This window comes from Herpailurus yagouaroundi, unplaced genomic scaffold (genome assembly GCF_014898765.1).
Source record: "Herpailurus yagouaroundi ecotype Mexico unplaced genomic scaffold, PumYag 403, whole genome shotgun sequence".
Classification (NCBI taxonomy): Eukaryota; Metazoa; Chordata; class Mammalia; order Carnivora; family Felidae; genus Herpailurus; species Herpailurus yagouaroundi.
Genome location: NW_024412620.1, coordinates 2341757 through 2364515, shown reverse-complemented (window position 1 = coordinate 2364515; position 22759 = coordinate 2341757). Strand labels below are relative to the sequence as shown.

Below are 22759 nucleotides of genomic sequence, written 5' to 3'. Positions count from 1 at the left end.
GTTGGGTTTCTGAGGAGTTGGTAGGGCTTCCATAGCTGAAGAACTTAGTGTGTTGGGTTTCTGAGAAGTTGATGGGGCCTTTGTAGCTGAAACATTTACTATGCTGGGTTTCTGAGGAGTTGGTAGGGCTTCTGTAGCTGAAGAATTTATTGTGTCAGGTTTCTGAGGAGTTGAGGGGGACTTTGTAGCTGAGGCATTTGTTGTGTTGGATTTCTGAGGAGGTAAAAGGACTTCTGTAGCTGAAACATTTACTGTGTTGAATTTCTGAGGAACTGATGGGGCCTTTGCAGCTGAAGCATTTATGGTGGTGGGTTTCTGAGGAGCTGATGGGACTCTGGTACCTGGAACATTTGTGGTGGTGGGTGTCTGAGAAGTTGATGGGGCTCCAGTACCTGGAACATTCACTGTGGTGGGTTTATGAGGAGTTGATGGGGCTTCAGTACCTGGAACATTCACTGTGGTGGCTTTATGAGGCGGTGATGGGGCTTTAGTACCTGGAACATTCACTGTGGTGGTTTTCTGAGGAGCTGATGGGACTTTCGTACTTGGAACACTTGCCATTGAAGGCTTCTGAACTGTTGGCATGCCCTTAGAAATCTGGGAATTTTCTGCGGAAGAGAATTGTACAAAAATTAGCTAAATAATGCTGTCAAGTTAAGATTTAGGAACCAACTGCTTGCTCTGTGACTTCTCCCTTTCTTCCTAAAAACACTTAAATTTGACATTTAGGAAAGCAAGTCTTATTGTGAATTTCCCAAGGACCTGAAATGCCACATTGTTTTTGCTCTGATATAAATGATACCCACAGCCAGTTAAAGTGGGTTTGCACCAAAGCAGTACTGAGGTTCGTGAACTGTTTTCTGTGTAAAGAAAGGAAACCAAAGTCAGAGTTGGTAGTAATCTCAGCCTGTGACACACCCCAAATTGAGATGTTTTCTCTCACAAAATGTCTTCCTTTGCTTATGCCAAGACCAAAGAACAACACTGGACAGACAGAGATAATCACAACATAGTTCCTTTTTCCAATGCTTTCTGGCATGTTAGCGACCTCGGAAACGTCTTTGCTTTACTTCTTTTTTCACATAATAAAGTCAACCTGAATAAAATAACTTTTTCCTCTTGTGCTGGCTACCAACTTTACATATCCTAATTTAGTTCCTCGTTGGATTTTAGGTCAGGTAACAAATATCTGAATTTGCAGCTTCCGTTAAGATCCTGTTACAAGAATCACAAATCTAAAAACTTGGCACAATTTTAGGTCTTCAGTGCCTTTTTGACTTCGCGTGGCTTGCAAATTCCTTCCTAAGGCAGCGCCAAGTAGGGCGACCCATTTCACCACACACTAGAAACTATGGTCAAGTTCTCTAATTCTGCTAAGCTTCGGTGTTCTCATGTGTGTAATGAAGATAAAAACAAAGCAGATTTTATGACATTATTATAAGGAAGGAGAGGTATAACTGAGGTAAGTTATTCCCCACAGTTCTTGTCCCTGAAGCAACACATTTTAGCATAGTGCCAGTTCCACCAACACACGTTTTGCCCCATGCACTCACAGGTTGTGTGTCCTTTACTTCTGCTTCCTGTATCTACGTCAAATGACGCTGGAAAAAGGATAAGGCACATCAAATACCTAGCCAGTGGCACAGTACTTAGGCACTCAAAAAATGATAGATGGTGCTCTTAGAGTAAGTAAAGCTTTTACATGGGTTTTTCCTCTAAGATGCTCATATGTAAAATTTATCCTTTGTTCCACCATGTTAGTTCTCATTTTTGACCCAGGGGGCTTAGGTGCTAGTGGAGCTTAAGTTTCCTAGAAAGTGCTTCTCCGGTTACCTCTTTGTTATTTGGTGTCTAGTTTAATTCCATCGCCATTAGAAAGCACGCTCCGAATTATTTCAGTCTGCTGCGATATACTGTGATTTAGAGCCCAGAATACAATGTTCCATGCACCCTTGAAAAAAAAAGTTTTTCAGGGTTCCGTGCTCTTAAGAGCACTGAATGAAATATGTTTATATGAAAATATATCAGTTTTTTAAAGTTTAACTGTTGCTTCTATATTCCTTGTGGTTGCTTGTTCTATCAGCTATTGAAACAGGTATGTAGAATTCTCAAACTATAATCATGGATTTGTCTATTTTTCTTTCTGTCCATTTTTAACAATGTGTGGATTGAAGCTTTTTTTCAAGTGTTCATAGATCGTAGTTTGTGATAGATTCCTGTTGAACTGACCCCCTTTGTCATTATGTACTCTCCTACCTTACATATATACGCCTTAATACTAATAGAATTGCATGAGCTGTTTTTATTTATTGATTTATTTTTGGTAATTGTTTGCAAAGTATATTTTTCCATCTTTTACGTCTGACCATTCAGTGTTCTTATCATTAAATTGGGTCTCTTGTAAAGCAGATAGTTTTTTGTTTTTTGTTTTTTTTTTTTTAAATCCGGTCTGGCAATCTTAAATTACACTTAGTATAATTACTGATACAGTTGGGTTTATATCAAACACCTGACTCTTAGTTTGCCATTCCACCCATCATTTTATGTTTCTCTTCCTCTCTTGTTTCCTTTTGGACGAACTATTCATTAACATTCCCTTATTAGCTTATGATTTCTACATTCTGTCACTATTATTTTCATGATGGCCTCAGAGAGCATGGCATGTATTAGACTAGAGGTCAATTATGCAAATTAACATCTTTACCACTTTTTAGTATTGCCCAGAACCTTGTAACATTTGAATTCAATTTACCTCCTTCTGTCTTTTGCTTACTTGCTATTACACATTTGTATTTGACATAGAAGTCACATCCCAGGAGGCACTACGTTCACTGTTTTGTAGAGTCCATGGTCGTGTATATAATCTTGGTAGTGTTCTTCATTTCCTTTTGCATTTTCCTGTTTTACTTGGGATTATTTTCATTCTGCTTGAAGGACTAGTTTTACTGTGTCATTCGGTGCAGGTCTGCTCTGCTGGGGACAAGTTCCCTTGGTTTTCATAGGAGAACATATTCGTTTTGCATTCAGTCTTAAAGGATGTATTCACCAGGGAAAGAGCCCAGGGTGAGCAGTTCTCCTTTACTTGAAGGATTTCTTCTTGTTGTCTTTGGTTTCCATAATTTTTGTCGAGAAGTCCGTGATCAGTTGTCGCTCCTTTGAAGATAATGTGTCTCTTTGTCTCTTGGTACTTTTATCATTATTTTAAGTTTCCAAAATTTTTGCTATGAGATGCCTGGAAATGGTTTTATTTATATTCTGTTTAGAGTCCGGAGAACTTTTGCAATATGTTGATGTATTTCATCAGTTTTGGAACAGTGTGTCATTTCTCTGAATATTTCTATTCCTATTTATCTCCTTCTCTGTCTCTCCTCCTTAGCTAACATAGGTTAGAACAGTTTCACATGTCAAATATCTCCTAAAGTTGTATCTTTATTTTACATTTTCCCCCCGTTTGTGCTTCTGGGCATTATTAATGAATCTTCCTTCCTGTTCCTAACACTGTTTCCTACTGTGTCCAAATCACTGTGAAACCTATCTATCATGCTCTTCATTTCGGATTTTGTATTTTTCATCTGTAGAAAGTCTACTCCATTTTTACAGATTCCAGTTCTTTGTTGAAATTCTCTATTTATCTTTTCCTTTAATACCTTAAACATATTAATCACTTATTTTAAAGTCCTTGCCTGCTAACTCAATTATCTGGATCTCCTTTATCTGGATTTATTTCTCCCTGGTTTGGTTATAATTTCTTGCTTCTCACCATGCCTAATAACTTGTTTATTGTATTATAGATATTTGTATCTAAAACATTCAGAAGCTATGATCTTCCAAAGACAGGTCTCCTTTTCTGATAGGCAGACTGGTAATGGAGGTGATCACCTCCTCAGCCCATGAGGAACTGAGATGGGTCTCAGCCTCAGTAAGGCTCAGTCTATTCTACCAATGCCTCCGATCCTTGGGGATGGCCCCTGTGGGCTTTTCCTGGACAACCTGGAAGATCTTTGTTTCCTCATCGCTGGGAAACTGTGGGGGATCCCAGGTCTGTCCTTCAGAGTCCCCAGCCCAACAATCCAGCCTCCTTCCCCACACAGCTTCAAAATGGTCACAAATATCTTAAGGGGGAGACTGGCTGTGTGCTTGATCCAAGCTTCTTCCTCAGATAGGTATTCATTGCTCAAATACCATTAAGATCTGAGGAATTTCATTTTGTACTTTGGAAGCTCTGGGTCTAACACCCCAGTCTCCCCTGCAGCCCAGAAATCAGCAAATGACCTTGTGGAGAAACCAGCACTGCATGTGAGGACCTCAATTTTCCATGTATTTTCCTAACCCACCAGAACCATTAAAAGCTTTGCCCATTTCTTGGGGCACCTGCGTAGCTCAGTCGGTTAAGCGTTCAACTTGGGCTCAGGTCATGATCTCGTGGTTTGTAGGTTCAAGCCACGCTGGGCTGACAACTCAGAGCCCGGAGCCTGCTTTGGATTCTGTGCCTCCCTCTCTCTTTGCCCTTTCCCTGCTCATGCTTGGTCTCTCTCTCTCTCTCAAAAATAAGTAAACATTAAAAAATAATTTAAAAATAAATAAATAAAAGCTTTGCCCACTTCTCTCTTTCCTGGCAGTGGTTTTTTTTTATGTGAGTTGCGACGAATCCCCAGCCCAGGTGTACCTCAGAACATCTTGCCTTCACTCACCACCCCCAGGAATTCGAGTTCATGCAGTCCTCCTTGTTCCCAGGACTTGTAGCTTATGCCTTTAAAAATATGACTTAAAAGGGGGTCTCTAGGTGGCTCAATCGGTTAAGGGGCCATCTCTCGAATTTCAGCTCAGGTCATGATCTCACGGTTCATGAGTTCGAGCCCCACATCATGGAGCCTGCTTGGGATTCTCTCTCCTCCTCTCTCTCTTTCTGCCCCTCCCCTGCTCTCTTTCTCTCTCTCTCTCTCAAAAAATAAAAATGGGGGCGCCTGGGTGGCTCAGTCGGTTGAGCGTCCAACTTCAGCTCAGGTCACGATCTCACGGTCCGTGAGTTCGAGCCCCACGTCGGGCTCTGGGCTGATGGCTCAGAGCCTGGAGCCTGCTTCCGATTCTGTGTCTCCCTCTCTCTCTGCCCCTCCCCCATTCATGCTCTGTCTCTCTCTGTCTCAAAAATAAATAAACATTAAAAAAAATTAAAAAAAAATAATAATGAATTTAAAAAATATGACTTAAAATAATGGATCCAGATTTGGCAGTTATGGTAATAGAAACATTAGCCTACCATGGCCTACTTGGGCACTACCCTAGAGTTGTAAGCTCTAAATAACTGATAATTTAATAAAGCAGGGTAAAGTAACCATGACATGTGTCAAATAGATTAGGGGGGAAAAAAAACACATATCAAACCTCACCCATAATTAAATTAACTCAAACAGTAAAATGAAATGTTCACTGCTTATATTGTCTCATCTCCACATCATAATAACCATGCTCATTAACTGTGCAGAGAACCAGCACAATGACGCGATATGGGTAGGACAGTAAATTGCTACATTTTCTTTGGAAACAGTGTTGATAACATCTATCAAAAGTTCAAATGCGTATACCTTTGCTTCAGTAATTACACTGCAAGGAATTTATTGTACAAAATGTACTTGCCCACACGTGCAATTCCAGATGTATAATATTCCTTGCAGCATCTTTTGTCATAATAATTTACAAAGCAAACTAGAATCAAAAACTAAATTCCCCTCAACAGGTTAAATAAATGATACATCCGTACAACAGCTATGATTAAAAAAATAAATGTTGTAAAAAAAATATGCGTATGTATGTTTATTTTCTAGAATCGAACACGAAAATTTGTGAACAGCGGTCACTTCTGAGGGTTTACTTCTCATTTTACACTAGTCTGCATGGTTTTAATATTACTGCTCTGTTAATGTACACCATTTATAACACAAACCTACTTTTCACAAACACTGATGTTTAAAAATCCATGCCAATGCAATTCCAAGTATAATTATAAAAGTAGCATTTGCTTGAGTTATACCGGCACTCAAACATGACATTGCTAAAACAAATACCACCTACTGGGACTACAATCTAGATCCTAGATAGTCTAACTATCTAACTTTCCCTCCTAACTGAATAAAATAAGCCACGCTACGGACCTTTGTATGAGTATTAACTCATTGAAAGTAATATGGGAAGAAGTAGCAAACTTAAGCTAATTCACTATAGCATGAGACATTACGGTGTGTGTGTGTGTGTGAGTGTGTGTGTGAGTGTGTGCACGCGTGTGTATTTGTATATGCTGTGTGTGTATATGTATGTATTTATTTATACAGTATCATATGTTCTCCATATCAGTAGTTCTTTCTTTCTTGTAACCCATAGACTCTTCTGAGGATCTTTTTTTTTTTTAATTTTTTTTTTTTAACGTTTATTTATTTTTTTTGGGACAGAGAGAGACAGAGCATGAACGGGGGAGGGGCAGAGAGAGAGGGAGACACAGAATCAGAAACAGGGTCCAGGCTCTGAGCCATCAGCCCAGAGCCCGACGCGGGGCTCGAACTCACGGACCGCGAGATCGTGACCTGGCTGAAGTCGGACGCTTAACCGACTGCGCCACCCAGGCGCCCCTCTTCTGAGGATCTGATAAAAAACTGTGTCCCCCAGAAAAATGCAGATATGCACACGTACAACATCGTACATTCATTTCTCAGGGGGTTCATGGAATCTCTGTAGCCCACATATACTCCTAAAGGTAAAAATAAAACAAAAACATAACTATGCAAACTGATTACCTTTGCATTCAGGGGGCAGGCCACTCCATTCTCCTTGGTCATCTTTGACAGTACAATAAATAGAGTTCTCTCCGATCAGGGTAAAGCCTGGATTACACTGATATTTTACAGACTGTTGATACACATAGGTTTTCCGTGGATTTTGAATGATTCCGTTGCTAATTTCTTGTGGTTCTGGACAAACAATTTCTTTAAAAAATTCCAACATATTTTAAATTAATAAAACTGCCAAGGTATTTTTATTTTTTTTTTTAATTTTTTTTTCAACGTTTATTTATTTTTGGGACAGAGAGAGACAGAGCATGAACAGGGGAGGGGCAGAGAGAGAGGGAGACACAGAATCGGAAACAGGCTCCAGGCTCTGAGCCATCAGCCCAGAGCCCGACGCGGGGCTCGAACTCACGGACCGCGAGATCGTGACCTGGCTGAAGTCGGACGCTTAACCGACTGCGCCACCCAGGCGCCCCTTCCAAGGTATTTTTACATAAGACTAAGATATGTTAAATTATTTTAAAGAATTAAAAATCTACCATTTCTCTAAATTCAGCATCATCAACAAGGGATGCTTATAAATACATATTAAGTAACGAGAACATATTTGGAGCTTTGGATGCAAATGTTGTAAAACATGAATGCTAACATTGAAACCAATGTATAGAAATAAGATTTAGAACAGGAGTGACTGGTTGGCTTAGGCATTTAAGCATCTGACTCCTGATCTTGGCTCAGGTCATGATCTCACAGTCTGTGGGATCTCGCTCTGCATCAGGCTCTGCTCTGACAGCATGGAGCCTGTTTGGGATTCTCTCTCTCTCTTCCCTTGTCTCAAACCCCTTCCCTGCTCTCTCTCTCTCTCTCAAAATATATTAAAAAATAAATAAATAAGATTTAGAACATATATGTAAAGCAAAAATTACAATAAAGTCTGCACATATTCCAGATCAAATTGTGCTAGAAAAAAGTAAATACTGCCAGAGTTCAGAAGTGAAAGCAGGACAGAGATTTTAAGGAGGATATGGAACTTGAATTTAATACTGTGATGTACCCTTCTGCGAAGACAGCAGAGAAGAGGGCATTGCTCTTTATTCCAGGGAAAAATGATGCTAAATGAAAGGAGCTTAGAAGTCAAGAGGCGGGGTGCCTGGGTGGCTCAGTCAGTTGAGCTTTTGAGACTTCAGCTCAGGTCATGATCTCATGGTCTGTGAGTTTGAGCCCTGCAATGGGCTCTGTGCTGACAGCTCAGAGCCTGGAACCTGTTTCAGATTCTGTGTCTCCCTCTCTCTTTGCCCCTCCCCCACTCACACTCTGTCTGTCTCTGAAAAATGAATCAACCTTAAAAAAATAAAGTAGTTAAGTGGCATACTTGGGAAATACGAATAGATCATTTTGACAGAGCAAAATACCTTAAATGTCAGCATTACATTTTAACCTTTAGGATAAATTTTTTTAAGCATGTATTGACTCACAGCCTTTTACTTCACGTAAATTTATTGAGCAGTGGAATATGTCAAACAAATACAAGCAGAGTCTCTCTGGTTATACTATAAAAAGAGACCTCTCTCTAGAAGTTGCCCTGATTAAAAAAACAATGCAATGGTTCCACATTCTCTAGAGCCATGACGTTGTTTGTTATTTTTTTTCCCTTGAATCAGGAAAGCAATGTGATCACCTGTATACATCGAGCGGCCTTAAGTAACCAGAGAATACTAGAAAATTTATAAATTACTTTTAGGCCATCGATCAAAGCAAGGAGCAAAAACAAGTTAGTCTGCTTTGCTCTGGGCTTGGGTCTGATAACAACACATATCACCATCGGTACAGTTCAGACATTTTCCGAGTGCCTAATGCATACCAGGCATTGTTCTAGAAACAGAATTGCAAAACTAAAGAAGATATTAAGTCCTGGGTCTTCAAGCAGAGTGACAAAAAAGATTTTAATTTGATCTTTAACTAAATACAAAAGATTTTAATTTTAACACAAGATAGGGAGACTTTCGGCAGAAGTGTGTTCCGTGGTGTGGAAAGAGAGAAGAAGGACAGTTAACCAGCTGGAAGGTCAGGAGAAACTTCTAGAAGGACTATCAAAGCAAACCCTCAATAAGAAAAAAAAGACAAGTCCTGCAATTGAAGGGGCCAAAGGACACTCCAGGCAGAGGCAGTCACAGAAGGAAAACGGGAGGGCAGTGAGTGTGGTACAGCATGAAGTATGAGGGCAATACATAAGCACGGAGTAGGAAGGCCACGGCTAGCCTTGTATGCTTCACCAAGGAGTCTGGACGTTGTAAGTGACGAGGAGACAAGGATCAGCTTTAAGAAGGAAGAGATGAGACACATTTGTGTTTCAGATGCATCACTCTGGGTAGCGTGTGAATGAAATATTACAAGAATAGAGGATGGGGCTATTGCGAACAGTGTCACTTTTGAGCTCAGGCAAGTGGGGACTCTTGCCCTAGCTCCCACACTTTATTTTCTTTTTAAGTTTTATTTATTTTGAGATAGACGGGGTGGGGAGGGGCAGAGAGAGAGGGAGAGAGGGAGAGGGGGAGAGAGAGAGAGAGAGAGAGAGAGAGAGAGAGAGAGAGAGACTCCCAAGCAGGCCTTGCACCATCAGCACAGATGTGGGGCTCAAACTCACGAACCGTGAGATCATGACCTGAGCCGAAGTTGGATGCTGAACCAAGTGAGCCACCCAGACGCCCCTGGCTCCCACACTTTAAAATGCTACACTGTGGCCCTCCTCTGACTGTGCCTCTCCCTACTGGGTGGGATATCTGCAGGGCACGAAGGCGTGCTCACTGCGAGCTCCCCCTCCACTCCCGCTGTAAATCATGCTCTAGGAACTGGCCCAGAATTCCCTGTGCCAGCACCCTTTGCAGGGCCTGAAAGGTCCCTTCTCCTGGTCTGTATTCTACTTTTTTTTTTTTTAATATGGAACACTTCACAAATTTGTGTGTCATCCTTGAGCAAGGGCCACGCTAATCTCTGTATCGTCCCAATTTTAGTATATATGCTGTGGAAGCAATCACATGGTCCCGATTGTTGAGAATGGTCTATACTGTCGATGTGTACATCTGCAGCCCAAAGTTCAGTGGAGTGGGAAAAAAAGGTCACAGGGCACATGGCTTGGGTGTGTGGGCCGAGTGGTCCATTGACAGGCATCAGAGACTTCTCACAGCGACAGAAGGGGATACCTATTTGAGACAGATTGGGTCTTAGGTCACGAACCTCCATTTAGATTTGCTCTGGGCCCTTGAAAATGTTAGGAGTGGCCCTTACCGCAAGAGTCCAGATGAAGGATAATCAACCACACAGAAGTCATACAGATGGAGGATAAGACACAGGTTTGGAAGTATATTAAGGAGATAAAGCAAAACGATTTAGTGATTAGAAGTGGGAGGTGAAGATAATGGGATGGGTCTTGGATGGCAGATATTATACAGATATATTCCAGGATTGCAGGGGATAGCAGTTCACTAAAGGTACTTCTGAAAAAAGGAAACATTGGGAAGGGCACCCCGGTGGCTCAATCGGTTGAGCGTCCGACTTCTGCTCAGGTCATGGTCTTGCGGTCCTTGGGTTTGAGCCCCACATCGGGCTCTGAGCTGTCAGCTCAGAGCCTGGAGCCTGCTTCAGATTCTGTGTCTCCCTCTCTCTCTCTGCACCTCCCCTGCTCACACTCTGTCTCTCTCTCTCTCTCTCTCTCTCTCAGAAATAAATAAACAATAAAAATTAAAAAAAAAAAAAGAAAACATTGGGAGAAAGATAGGAAAACAGATCCTTCTGACATTGAAGCTTCATTCAGAAAGGACCAAGCACTACCGAAGTTTGATGTATAACAAGGACACATCTTGACCTCTTAACCTTTTCTTTCCTTCCTCAATCTACACGCTGACATTAAAGCACTCTAGTGTGTCCAGAGGCCACGGCTGTGTACTTAAGGTGAGGCAGCTCACTGTTTAAGAATGTGTATTTTCCACTTCATCCTTTGGCATTGTCCAAACAGAAAAATTAAGTCACGTGGAAAATGAGAATCAGAGCCTAAAAGAACTGGGCTTTATCGGGATAGCTGAAGGCACAGGTTTTTTAAGGAAAAAGGGCTCCTTTTTTGCAAGACACAGGTGTCCGTGGTCGCTGAACTGCGAAATGGATAGAACAATCAAAGAGGAAAACAGGAACCCCAGTCAAAGAGGAAAATGGAGTTCAAGTTACCAGACAGGGAGTAGGACTGTGGCCCAGCCCCGGCCAAACATGAAGAGAAAGTGTGTTTGCAGTGCAGAAGCTCTACTGTGCTGGGTTACGTGCTTGGTGTCCACATGTCTGTGAAGTTCCTGACAGCAGTTGCTTGTGAAGATCGCAGCCTCAGACCAGGAGACTGCTTGTCCAGACTCCTGGACAAGTTGTCTGTGTCAGGAAAAAAATACAGTCTGGTTCCTCTTTGCCGTCCAAACTTACTCTAGTATCATGCACAACATCCCCTGCTGGATGGTGGAAATGGGAAAGATGGTGGGGGGCAGTAATGCTAAAATTTTCGAAGTAATAACAACGAGACAAAGATGTAGCAGAGAGAGGCGGGTGGAGTGAGCACAAGGAGGGTGTGGGTGTGATCAGCTTACTCCTGTAAGCTCTTGGCTGGCAAGGCTTCCATTTATTTGTCTTCATATCAACTGACCCCACACATTGCCTCCTACAGTGTGCCCATCAATACGTGCTGGACAAATTACGCTAAGTCTATTCTAGTTTCCTGCTCCTAATAACACCAAAAACTTGAACTTAGCAATGATTTTAGCAAAGATGGGAGAAATAAAGCCTACATTTTAAAAGTTTTTAAGAAATGTTTATTTATTTTTGAAAGAGAGAGAGAGAGAGAGAATGAGATAGAGACAGAGACGGAGACAGAGAGAAAGGCAGAGAGAGAGAGAGGCAGAGAGAGAATCCCAAGCAGGCTGTGCACTGTTAGCATGCAGCCCGATGTGGGGCTCAGTCTCACGAACCGTGAGATCATGACCTGAGCCAAAGTCAAGAGCCAGAACTCAGCCAACTGCACCCACTCGGGTACCCCTCAAGTCTACATTTTTAAATGCTACATTTTTTTCTTAAGAAGAAAAAAGAAATATGTTCCATGGATTTTACCCCTCTCAATTTTCAGGAGACCTATGTCTAGAGTGGATATAAATTTGGCTTGATACATGTATGTATGATATTATTTCTGTACCCTACCTCCCTTTTAGCAGATAAGATCCTCAAGTGCAGAAATCATATTTCTTCTATATTGTATAACTTTATTTCTCTAATGATGAAAAATAAATCACACTTGAGAACATTTATTGACAATTAGCTCAGCTCATAATCCCACAAGAGGCAGATAGGCAACACTGGGTTTTAGGAAAATAATGGATTTGAATCCAGAAGTCTGGGTTAAATGCCTTCTCTTGCCACTTATGTTGGGATGTAGGGTCAGATCATATAGATTCTCTGATAAAAAGTATTTTAATCCATAAAATTAAAAATTGTGGGGGAAGAAAAACTCTGTATCTATTTTGCTTGATTGTTAGAAGGATAATGTACGACTGAGCACAATACATATCTCAGTTTGTTGGCTTTTGTGTGTGTGTGTGTGTGTGTGTGTGTGTGTGTGTGTGTGTTTTGGAGTTTGTTGGGTTTTTAATCCTGTATCTCCATAACTAATAAAGTAAGATACATTACTGATAAAGTAGCTAAGACATTCCTACATTGGAAAGTAAGGGTACTACAAATATACACTGTGGATAATTCTTAATGAGAGAAAGTAACGCAGGGGCGCCTGGGTGGCTTAGTCGGTTAAGCACCGACTCTTGGTTCCGGCTCAGGTTATGATCTTCCAGTTTCATGAGTTCAAGCCCCGCGTCCAACTCTGCGCTGACAACACAGAGCTGCTTGGGATTCTCCCTCTCCCTCTCCCTCTCTCTCTGCCCACCCCACCCCCACCACTTGCGCTGTCTTCGTCTCTCTCAAAAATAAATAAACTTAAAAAAGAAATAAGAGCGTAATTTACCACTGATTATTCAGCCTTACCACCAGAGCACTTAGGTTTTTTTCAGTCTTACCTTCGCATTTTGGCAATGGGTCACTCCACTCCACAGCCTGGTCTACAAGGGAACAGTAACTAGAAGCTGAACCTACTAGCCTATACCTAAAACAATGAATGGAGAGAAAAGTTAGGTCTCATCCGCACGTGTTTGACTTCGTTTAAATTCTCCAGAATTATCACCTTAAAATATTTACTATCCCCGTAGATGGAGACGAGACAATAGTTGATCAAAGTTTACATGGCAGTGTAAAGGAAAAGAAAAATTTACTTTGAAAAAGGTGATATCCAAACGAAAAAAAGGTAGGAGACAGGCAAAACATTTTTGATTTGGGTGGAGTCCGTGTGAGAGAACATGAAAGTGTTTTGAAACATTTTACGGTGATACAGATGTTTGGATATTTTATATTTCTGAATGCTAAATGATCAATAAGGCGTTCACAGAATAAGAGAACATATTTTAAGGGTTCAAAGTACTCCCCAGATTTGATATTAATCATATTAATGATCCAAACGTCTCTGTTTCATACAGGAGACAAGTGATGCTGGTATTTTTATTTTCTAAAGAGCAGGGACACACACACACACACACACACACACATGGAGTAAAATATCATAACTCAATGCGCAGATATTCAATGAGAAAATGAACATAAAGTTTCCAGAAGTGTCCGAGACACTGATGATACTCAATGAGTGAGTTCCTCTTCCGTACGTATGGGACTTAGAAAAGACCTCAGGGCAGAATGGTATTTCCACACTAGGAATAAATGTCTTTAACACATCATACTTTCTAACAGGCCATTTGCATATAGAAGAAAATATGGTAAATTTAGGCAAATGAAGGACTGGTTTCATTTGAACCATTGAAGGACTTAATTTCTGCAAGTGCAAACATGTTTTTCTTCCTTCGCCAATCACATTTAAAACGTTCTAGTGAATCATAGACGTACTGAAATCTAGCAATTGAGGGAATTTGATGTTACAAGAAATTGTCTTTCCTTGCCCCATTTTATTACACGTAACTGTGATGAGCTCATGATGAAAGATCTTTGAGCAGAGGACTCGTTTTATGGAGACTAGCTTGAAAACACTGACCACAAATGTAAACACTTACACCTTCCATCCTGTTTTCACACTAATTAAATATAGAGTATAAATACAAACTACGCCCAGACGTACCCTGTGTCACACGAGAAGGAAATAGATGCACCATATGATATGTCAGTCGTTATACTGACATGACCATGTGTTATATCTCCAGGAGTAGGACAGGATTTTTCTAGAAGAGAGCACAAATTTATTTTTTCATTAGATTATCAGGCACATCTATGCAAATGCATGTCACTTCTTATCTGTAGACGTTTCATACACTGCTTTCATATGGTTAGTTTCAAATAACGTATTTAGAATATACACTCATTACATCTGAGGTGGCCTTAAACTAATTAAATGTGAAATGTGTGAGTTAATTAATATTCCTATCTCACGAGTACTTAGTTTGCCTAATTTAAAATAAAATTAATGGTTCTTTTCAGAAATTCCAAATAATGACAGGCACACGTAGACTTCTGGCATGAATGAAGGAAGAAATACTATTTCCCCAAATACCGTATGATTGAGAATACTCTGTAAAATTATACTCACTTTTACAAAATTCATCTGGTATGGACCACGTAAAATTCTGAAGGCAAGTTAGTTTGTCTGAGAGAGTTTGGTTCCTTCTGTAGCCCGGACGGCAATCGTATTCCACGACGAAACCCTCGGGGAAATAATTCTGTTTGCTAAAAGACCTCTTGAGCGATGCAAAACGTAGCCTGGGTGGAACATCGCAGCTACCTGAAAGTATGAACAAGAGCAACAACATAGGTAACATCACTTTGTTTTATAATCTATGTTTAATTATCCAGAATTATTTGATCCTTTACATCACGCCTTTTTCTGTACTTCTTTGTACATATTTGGTATTTGACCATGTTAATATGACTATGACATTTACAGCACATCGAGCATATTCACACGTATGCTTATGAAGTAAATTGGGTATGTAGATATCACTATGCCCACAATGCAGGAAGTAGAACCCATTTAAATTGCTGGCACAGTTCTGGCACTGACGATTATTTGCCCTATGGAGGATGGGGAGGAGATCAGATGAAAACCAGTATTTCCAGACTCCTGGGCTAATGTCCTGGGCAATGACAATACCAGTGACAGTAATAGCTAATATTTGTTGAATACTTCTAAATGTCTTATACATGTAAAAACTCATTTAATCCTAACAACCCAGGAGGCCAAGGATCAGATGGGCCAATAATGTACATAAAAGTATTAACTGTAAATGTCTGGGCAATTGTGAATTTGGAGAAGCATGGGATCGTGGAAGGGACATTGGATGTCTAGTCCAAAGGCTCAAGTTCAGACGCTGGCTCTCGTGCATTAGAACTGCTGATCTCAAGAAGTTATCTCACTTCTGGGGGACTGTTTTCCAGCTGTAAAATGGGGGGAAGAGTCCCCACCCAACTCAATATATGTAGAAGGGTTATAAACTCTAAAACTTGATACATGCTCAAAGGCCTACTTACTTCAACACACTGCCTTCTGAAATCATGGATACGTAAAAACAAAAAGTTAAAGCTGATTTCACACCTGGTTGCAAAAAACACTTGTGGCAGGTCCTGTATTTATGTACCTTCTATTACTGCAGGTTGTCCAAAGCTAGGAACCAAGTCTTACCTTTATGTTTACTTGTATATGTCAAAGCTAATGCAGGACTATGCCTCTAATGATAGATTTGGAGGTAAAAACAGAGAACTTTTTAAAACACCACCACAGAGTGGTATTCGCTAAGTCCTACCTTCCAAAATGAAATTTAAGAAAACAGACCTCTGTTATGTGTCTCAAGGTGATTGCCAAACATATATAATTTACTTCCTACGTTGTACCTATTGTTTATTTTCTCTATTATTTCAGGAGGTACAGCATTAAGGGGATACAACAACAACAACAACAACAAAAAAACCCACAAAAAAACAAAACAAACAAACAAAAAACAACAGAAACCCCAAACCTGTTAACGAAGAAGCAGGACCTATTCTGGGAAGTAATGACAGTCAATTAGCTGCAAGGTAAAGTGCCAGCTATACCCTGGGGTTTAATAATGCTTGAAAACTATCAATTACCAGTCACTGCGAAGAGGGATAAAATTAAGCTAACAAGATACATTCCATTCCCATAACTTACATACAAAAAAATTAAGAACTTACGGTTACAAAATGCTGCCACCTCCGACCATTGATTGTTACTGAGACAGATCACGGAGTCTGGCTTGCCAGGGACTTTTACAAAGCCTTCATTACATTTGTATGTTACTGTGGTTCCTTCAGGAAAACTCTTAAGATCACGATCACTCAGAGTTGGGTGGGCATTAGGTACCTCTGGGGGCAAGCTGCAGTCACCTAGGGAGAAAAAAAAAAAAAATTACTGAAGGAATTAGTACTTTTCAATTCACAGCAACATACCTTTTCCCAGAGGAGTAAGGGAAGCGGCAAGGGCCTTTGATACACATGTAACAGTTCCATCCAGCGCTGAACTTCCAAGTTCCATCCAGGAACTTGCTAGGCTGCCATTCTTGTCAATTAATTCAGTGCTAAAATAAGGAAGGAACCCCTTCCCTTCATTATTTTGTTTGTAAAGTGGTTTAGAACACGCATACAGTTGCTAAGCGCACAATGAAGACAGACGCCCCCTCCGGACGTTACTACCCAAAGAAGACGCGCAAACTTGTAGCGTCCCGTGTAGCACCCAACTGTGTAAGAGGTGAGAGTGGTCAACTCTTTGGCCACCCACCCTTAAAGAGATGTTTTGGGGGGGAGGGGAGGCTGAGCATTCACTCTTTGAGCCCTGCCCTTTGGGTTCCCCGTGTTCCGCTGCTCCGCAGACTCAGCCCGCGCTTCCTCAACCGTCCACGCCTCACTCCTAAAGCCACGCGAGCTGGGGGCCGGCACCCCAAGACCCCAAAACTTGCAGTTTAGCAGCGGCGATCCTCTCCCTGTCCCCAAGGGGTCGTGCTAGTGGGAGCTCTGAGCCTCAAGGGTAGAGGATTACGGGAACAATTACCCGTGCCCGCATTCCTCACCTCCCCCGGGTCCCCAGACTTCCCGGTCTCCGCGGAGACGGATCCAGCCCCTCCCACGCGGACTAAGGGTTCACCCAGGGGGGCTGCCCCCCCACCCGGGTCCCCCGCTCACCCTGCGCGGCGGGTGGACACAGCAGCAGCAGCGGCACGCTCAGCCCGCCAAGGAAACGCAGCGCTGCGAGGACGCTCCGCCGCGCGGGACCCATGGCGCGCGGGGACGGGGACCCTGAGCGAGTCCAAGCGGCTCCAGCAAGGAGCCGTAACTAGCAGCAGCGCCCGACGGTTCCGCCGGGCGAGTTAAATTAGCGCCTGGGCGGGGCTGGCGCTCTGAATCACCAAGGGTGGGGCAAAGAGACGGGTGGGGGAGTTTGCTGCACCAGGTGCGGGGCGGGGCAGGGCGAGGGCGAGGGCGGGGGCTCTCGCGTCACCCGCCCCCAGGGATCCCAGACTTGGAAAGGCGGATAAGGGGCCGGGAGAGGAGCTCGCTTTTTCTCTTTGCTGGGGTGGGGCCTGCGGTGAGCTCCCATCTGCAAATGTAAATATCTGCCTTCCAAGTAAAAAACTGGGGGGAACGGAGGAGAAGCGAGTGGCGTTGGCTTGGTTCCCCAGGAATCTCAGTTAGGTTACCAGGAAAGTAAGCGGTCTTGAGGCGGAAAGGAAGGTGCCTCGGGTTCCGAGGTAGCTCTTGGAGGCTGAGAGAGTGCCTGCCCAGGGACCTGGTGCCTTCAACTAGAGGTCTGTCAAATGCCAACCAGAATAGGGAAAAAAAAAAAAAAAAAGTTGTGTGGTCTCCCAGGACAGTTCCTAATCTGAAAACTGCAAGTGGGAAATGGCCCAAGAAAGGTCGAGCAGCACAGCAAGGAGTGGCCATTGTTCATTCTGTGCTTGGGCGGGAATCACTTTCCTCGCCAGCGTTCTCATTTACCAAGGACAGCTCATGAATTCCACTTTGGGACGATTTCAGTCCGCCTGCTGGGAGAAATTCACCATCCTGCGGGTGTGTGTGTGTGTGTGTGCGCGCGCGTGTGTGTTGGGTGGGGAGAAAAATGCCGAAACAGAAACCAAACGCCAGAAAACGAAATGATAGGGTGGTGGTTTTAAGAGGAGAGTTTGCTGGAAGACTTTACGTATATGCCAGTGCTTTGCGATACTAGCTACACATTGGAATCACGTGGGTAGCTTTTAAAAATTCCAGATGCTCAAACTGCACCTCAGACTAGCTAGATTAGAATCTCTGGGGATCGGAAGGGGGCAGCAGGATGATTTAGAGCATTCCAGGTGATTCCACTGGGCAGCAGTTTAAGAAACACAAATCTACATGGTGGTGGTCAGAGTAATGATCCCCCCCGGACTCCCACCCTCACCAGGCCAGCACTGTCTCTGTCAGAAACAGGAAAGGACATTGATGGAAAGGCTGGTTACTCCTCTTCATGGAGAGTAACCCCAAGAACATTTTCCTTTAGTAATTCACCTGGATCTGGTTAGCAGAGGCCTACCCTAGGTTTTCCTATTCCCTCAAATACCTTACCTTGTTAGGTGAAATCTTGGAAATGTGCCTTGGTCCGTGGACCAGCTGTGGGGGGGGGGGGGTATTTGTGGCATCCTGTCATGATACTCTTTCCTAAATGCTTTTGATCACTCTTTTTATGTTAGTACGAGATTTAGAAGAAGGAAAACAACAGTTTCGACAATACCAGTTTCTCTGGCTCATGCTTAGTGTAGTGAACTGGATGAACCCAGTGTCACCCAGTGCTAGAACCAATTGTATGGGCATTCCAGGAAAGGAAGTCCTGTAGTCTTTCACGGAAACCTATCAGTATTAAAACATTCTAGAGTTTAGGGACACCCAGGTGGCTTAGTCAGTTAAGCGTCCACTCTTGATCTCTTGGTTTGTGAGTTCAAGCCCTGAGTTGGAGTTAGGTTCTGTCCTGACAATGCAGAGCCTGATTGGGATTCTCCCTTTCACCCTTTCTCTCTGTCCCTCCCCCGCTTCTGCACTCTCTCTCTCGCTCTCTCTCTCTCAAAATAAATAAACTTAAAAAAAAAAAAAAAGCCCAAACATTGTAGAGTTTAGAAGTTGGGCAGGGGCACCTAAAATTATCTACTGTGACCCTCATACTTGATATTAAAACACCTTGGTTTTACTCCCATATGTGAAATAAAACCAAAGTATATCAGGGCCCAGCAGTGTTCTGGAATTCATACCAGATCTTTGTGTATTCTCCCTAAGAGGCTCCCGTGACCTTAACCACCATCCCCTTCTGTCCTACATTTATAGGCAAATTGGTGTGAAAGGCAAGGTGGCATCATGAAGAAGATCTGAAGGTCAAGGCCACTACCTTAAGACCTGTCAGAAAACTTTGAGGCCCATTAGAACTTTCTGTTTATTAAGTGAATGTAATACCTTTTTATCCAGGAAAACAATGAGCTCTGAAAAGGGTTTTCTAAAAAAGATCTTTAACACCCAGTTTAGCTACACTCACCTTCCAAAATATATTGTTCTCGATAAAAAAGAAAAAAAAAGGAACTTTTCCAAGAACAACTGGGTAATACTGTGACCACCTAAAATTTCAACATTTTGAGGGCAAAGGGAAAGAAAGGAATCCAGTACCCATTTACTCAATTTAGAAAAAAGATGCTATAAAAACCTATGCATTGAGAAAAATGAAATATGCAATTTGGTAAGTTACAAGGATTCTTTTAAACAATGGCTTCAGGGGTGCCTGGGTGGCTCAGTTGGTTACGCATCCGACTTTGGCCCAGGTCATGATTTCATAGTTCGGGGGTTTTGTGCTGACAGCCTAGAGCCTGCCCCGGATTCTGTGTCTCCCTCTCTCTCTCTCTGTCCCTTCTGCGATAGCACTCTGTCTCTCCCTCTCAAAGATAAACATACCTACATACATACATACATAAATAAATAAATAAATAAATAAATAAATAAATGCGTTCCAGATGCTTCATACACATTACCCCATTTTATTAACACCATTTCCAGAAGTGGAAATCATTGTCCACTTTTTCAGATGCTGAAAGGTTAAGTAAGTTTCCAGAATCCATGCAGCCAACAAGTGACCAGGCCTGAATCTACATCCGGTTTGTCTGATTCCAAAACCTATACTTCTCCAGTTCTACCACACAACGTTCTTTTTATTGGGACCAGTTGGCAAAGATTTCTTCTAAAGAGAGAACACTGAATTAAGACCTTTGGGAGGTGCTTAGGGAATCCAGCTGCTTCTGGTGTCAACAGTTGACTCAAGTCTTCAGAACTGATCTTCCTGAAACTAGCTGTGTGTTCTCAATGAGTCACTCTGCCCCTTAAGGCCTCATTCCCACTTTGACTTAGAAAGAGCATGGAGTGGAAATGAAATAGTCTCTGCAGAGCTTTCCAATTCCAAAATGGTAGGTTTGTGTCAGTAGGTCGACAACATTTTTAAAAAATAGCACGTAAGGGGCGCCTGGGTGGCGCAGTCGGTTAAGCGTCCGACTTCAGCCAGGTCACGATCTCGCGGTCCGTGAGTTGGAGCCCCGCGTCGGGCTCTGGGCTGATGGCTCGGAGCCTGGAGCCTGTTTCCGATTCTGTGTCTCCCTCTCTCTCTGCCCCTCCCCCGTTCATGCTCTGTCTCTCTCTGTCCCCAAAATAAATAAACGTTGAAAAAAAAATAGCACGTAAGTCTATGACTTTGGCAGAGGTTAGGGAACATGGCTGTCACTCTGTCCCAGAAACCATACAATGACTAAATCAAAGACGTTTAGTAAACTGAGGTGCACATAGTATTCCGAAGCGCATTAAGAAAGTGCCAAAACTTGTGTTCATGACTCTGTGATCTACGACGGAGGTGTTATGGGACAAGTGCTATGAGAATGCCAGAGCCGGTATAGTGGGGGGGGGCGGGATCAAAAAGAGAGAAAAGACCATGGCCACCAGGGTGGAGGAGGCCAACGACCTGGTGATTCAGCTAAATATGACGAATGAATATCATCAGTGCAATGGGGAAAAAATATGAGAGGTGATAAGTATGGTATGAGCACATGTTTGCAGTCAGAACAAGGTTAGTTGCTTCCAAGAACAGTAAGGTTACAGAGAAGATGGGGGAGTGAACTACAACCATGGAGGAAGTGGTGAAGAGGGCAAGAGATGGTCTGGCAAGAGACATGGGAGCCTTAAACACAAGGCTTCTTCCTCTTCTGCTACTCAGAAGCGTTGATGGACTGTTGAACATCTTCAGCAGAGAAGTCCAAGGACAGGTTGGACGTCGTGTGCAAGATGCCGCAGCAAAGGTGACCGTGAGCAAAGACCCAATTTTACTATCTATGCAATAGTTCAGGCTGTTAAGATTGGAGAATAGAAATGTCTTTTCGTCTTCAAACTAATAAATCTATAATGACGAAATAGCCTTATTACTCTATAAAACGCCTGACACGATTACTATAGCCATGGAAGTGTCTGCGTCTGTTCTGATCAAAGAAGTTTCAAAGGAAGAACTCACAGAATTCGGTGACTGATTAGATAAGGAACAAGTGGGGGAGAAAGTGTTCAAGATGACTCAGAAGTTTGGTGTCTGTGAGACCAGGGGCCCTGTTTAGAAGAACTATCCATTCCAAAGTCAAGGGAAGGATTTAGGGAAGGAATAGCAAATTTGGCCGCACACTTGTTGAATTTAAAATGCTTGGCAGGTGTCTGTGTGCAGATGCACAGCATGGAATGACACGTGGGCAGACTCAGTTGGAGCCTGGATGAGATACGGCTACAGGCAGGGTGACCAACGGAGACAGTGTAAACCAAAACTCAAAGAGGCCCAAAGGGTGAGCCTTGGGTACTCCCCACAACCACACTGAACTGAGTTCAGACAATAAAGCAGAAGGAGAGGGTAGTGGAAAAGGAAGGAGGGTAGTGCAATTTCCTTAAAGCCCAGGGATATGAAATAGTGAGCCAAATGTTATCATTCCAGTTATAGGTGAGGCAACTTGTGTTTAGGGAAGTTAAGTAACTAGCCCCAAACCATAGGGTTTGTGGAGGTGGAGCTAGGCTTAAGATCTTACCCCTTCTGGTACATTGCTCAGGCATCGCCTCCTCCAGGAAGCCTCCCTGCTTACGACATCAGACCCTGTCCCTTCCTCTACCCTCCCAAAGTACTCTATGCGTCCGTCAGTCTTCCAGTCTAAGACATCCGTCTGTTTCATACTCGCGTTCAGAGCTCAGCCTAGAATCATTCCCAACTAATCTTGACATGGCCGAGGAAAAACAAACAAAAAAAACTTTTAACCGAGGTATGTTTGCAAATGAGGGCAGTTGTACTTTGCAGAATAAGTGTGGTGTACTTTTGAAAAACAAATTAGCAGACTCCTATTTTTCGTAAGGAAAGTTTAATTCTCCAGGAATTCACTAATCAAGTTATCAGTGTACTTCATCAAATACAGTATTTTTTTTTTTTTCCTCACGAGGTAAAGGGGTAGCGGGACCTAGTAAAATGGCCTCCTCTCATGTGATACCTTCACCTGACTTGATGGCATCTTCCCTCTGGCTTCCCGGTATGTGAGGAAAGGCTCACGGGCCAAACGGAAGGGCAATGCCTGACTCACACGAGCAAACACTTCTTCGCCAAGCCCTAATTTTCTGAGATTGCAGTGAATTTTTGCCAAAGTGGAGGAAGTGGTGGCAGGAGCCAGAAAACTTACGTGGGGTGTATGTGTGTGTATGTATTAGTGTGTGTGTGTGTGTGTGTGTGTGTGTGTGTATGTGTGTAAATGTGAGCGTATGGTGTGTGTGTGTGT

The 22759-nt window shown here is 42.7% G+C and overlaps 1 protein-coding gene and 1 pseudogene across 13 annotated transcripts in view; both read right to left on the bottom strand.

Annotated features, from left to right (window-relative positions):
- The window catches only part of CD55 (CD55 molecule (Cromer blood group)), a 47904-nt gene extending 30638 nt beyond the window's left edge, over nucleotides 1-17266 (bottom strand). For 8 of the 13 annotated variants that reach the window (XR_005786943.1, XM_040463548.1, XM_040463545.1 and 5 more), the window contains exons 1-7: nucleotides 17100-17264; nucleotides 16116-16307; nucleotides 14497-14688; nucleotides 14032-14131; nucleotides 12869-12954; nucleotides 6786-6974; nucleotides 2-608 (exon numbers count right to left, since the gene is read on the bottom strand). Coding sequence is in view for 12 of the 13 variants with exons in the window: in XM_040463548.1 (XP_040319482.1) it covers nucleotides 2-608; nucleotides 6786-6974; nucleotides 12869-12954; nucleotides 14032-14131; nucleotides 14497-14688; nucleotides 16116-16307; nucleotides 17100-17193 (1460 nt within the window). In the remaining variant the exon portion in view is untranslated. Of the gene's footprint in view, nucleotide 1; nucleotides 609-6785; nucleotides 6975-12868; nucleotides 12955-14031; nucleotides 14132-14492; nucleotides 14689-16115; nucleotides 16308-16370; nucleotides 16471-17099 lie in introns of those variants that run through there. The other 5 variants (XM_040463546.1, XM_040463547.1, XM_040463554.1 and 2 more) reach the window with 5 other exon arrangements.
- LOC121022448 (uncharacterized) lies at nucleotides 9708-9807 on the bottom strand (annotated as a pseudogene).
- Nucleotides 17267-22759: the final 5493 nt, after the last annotated feature.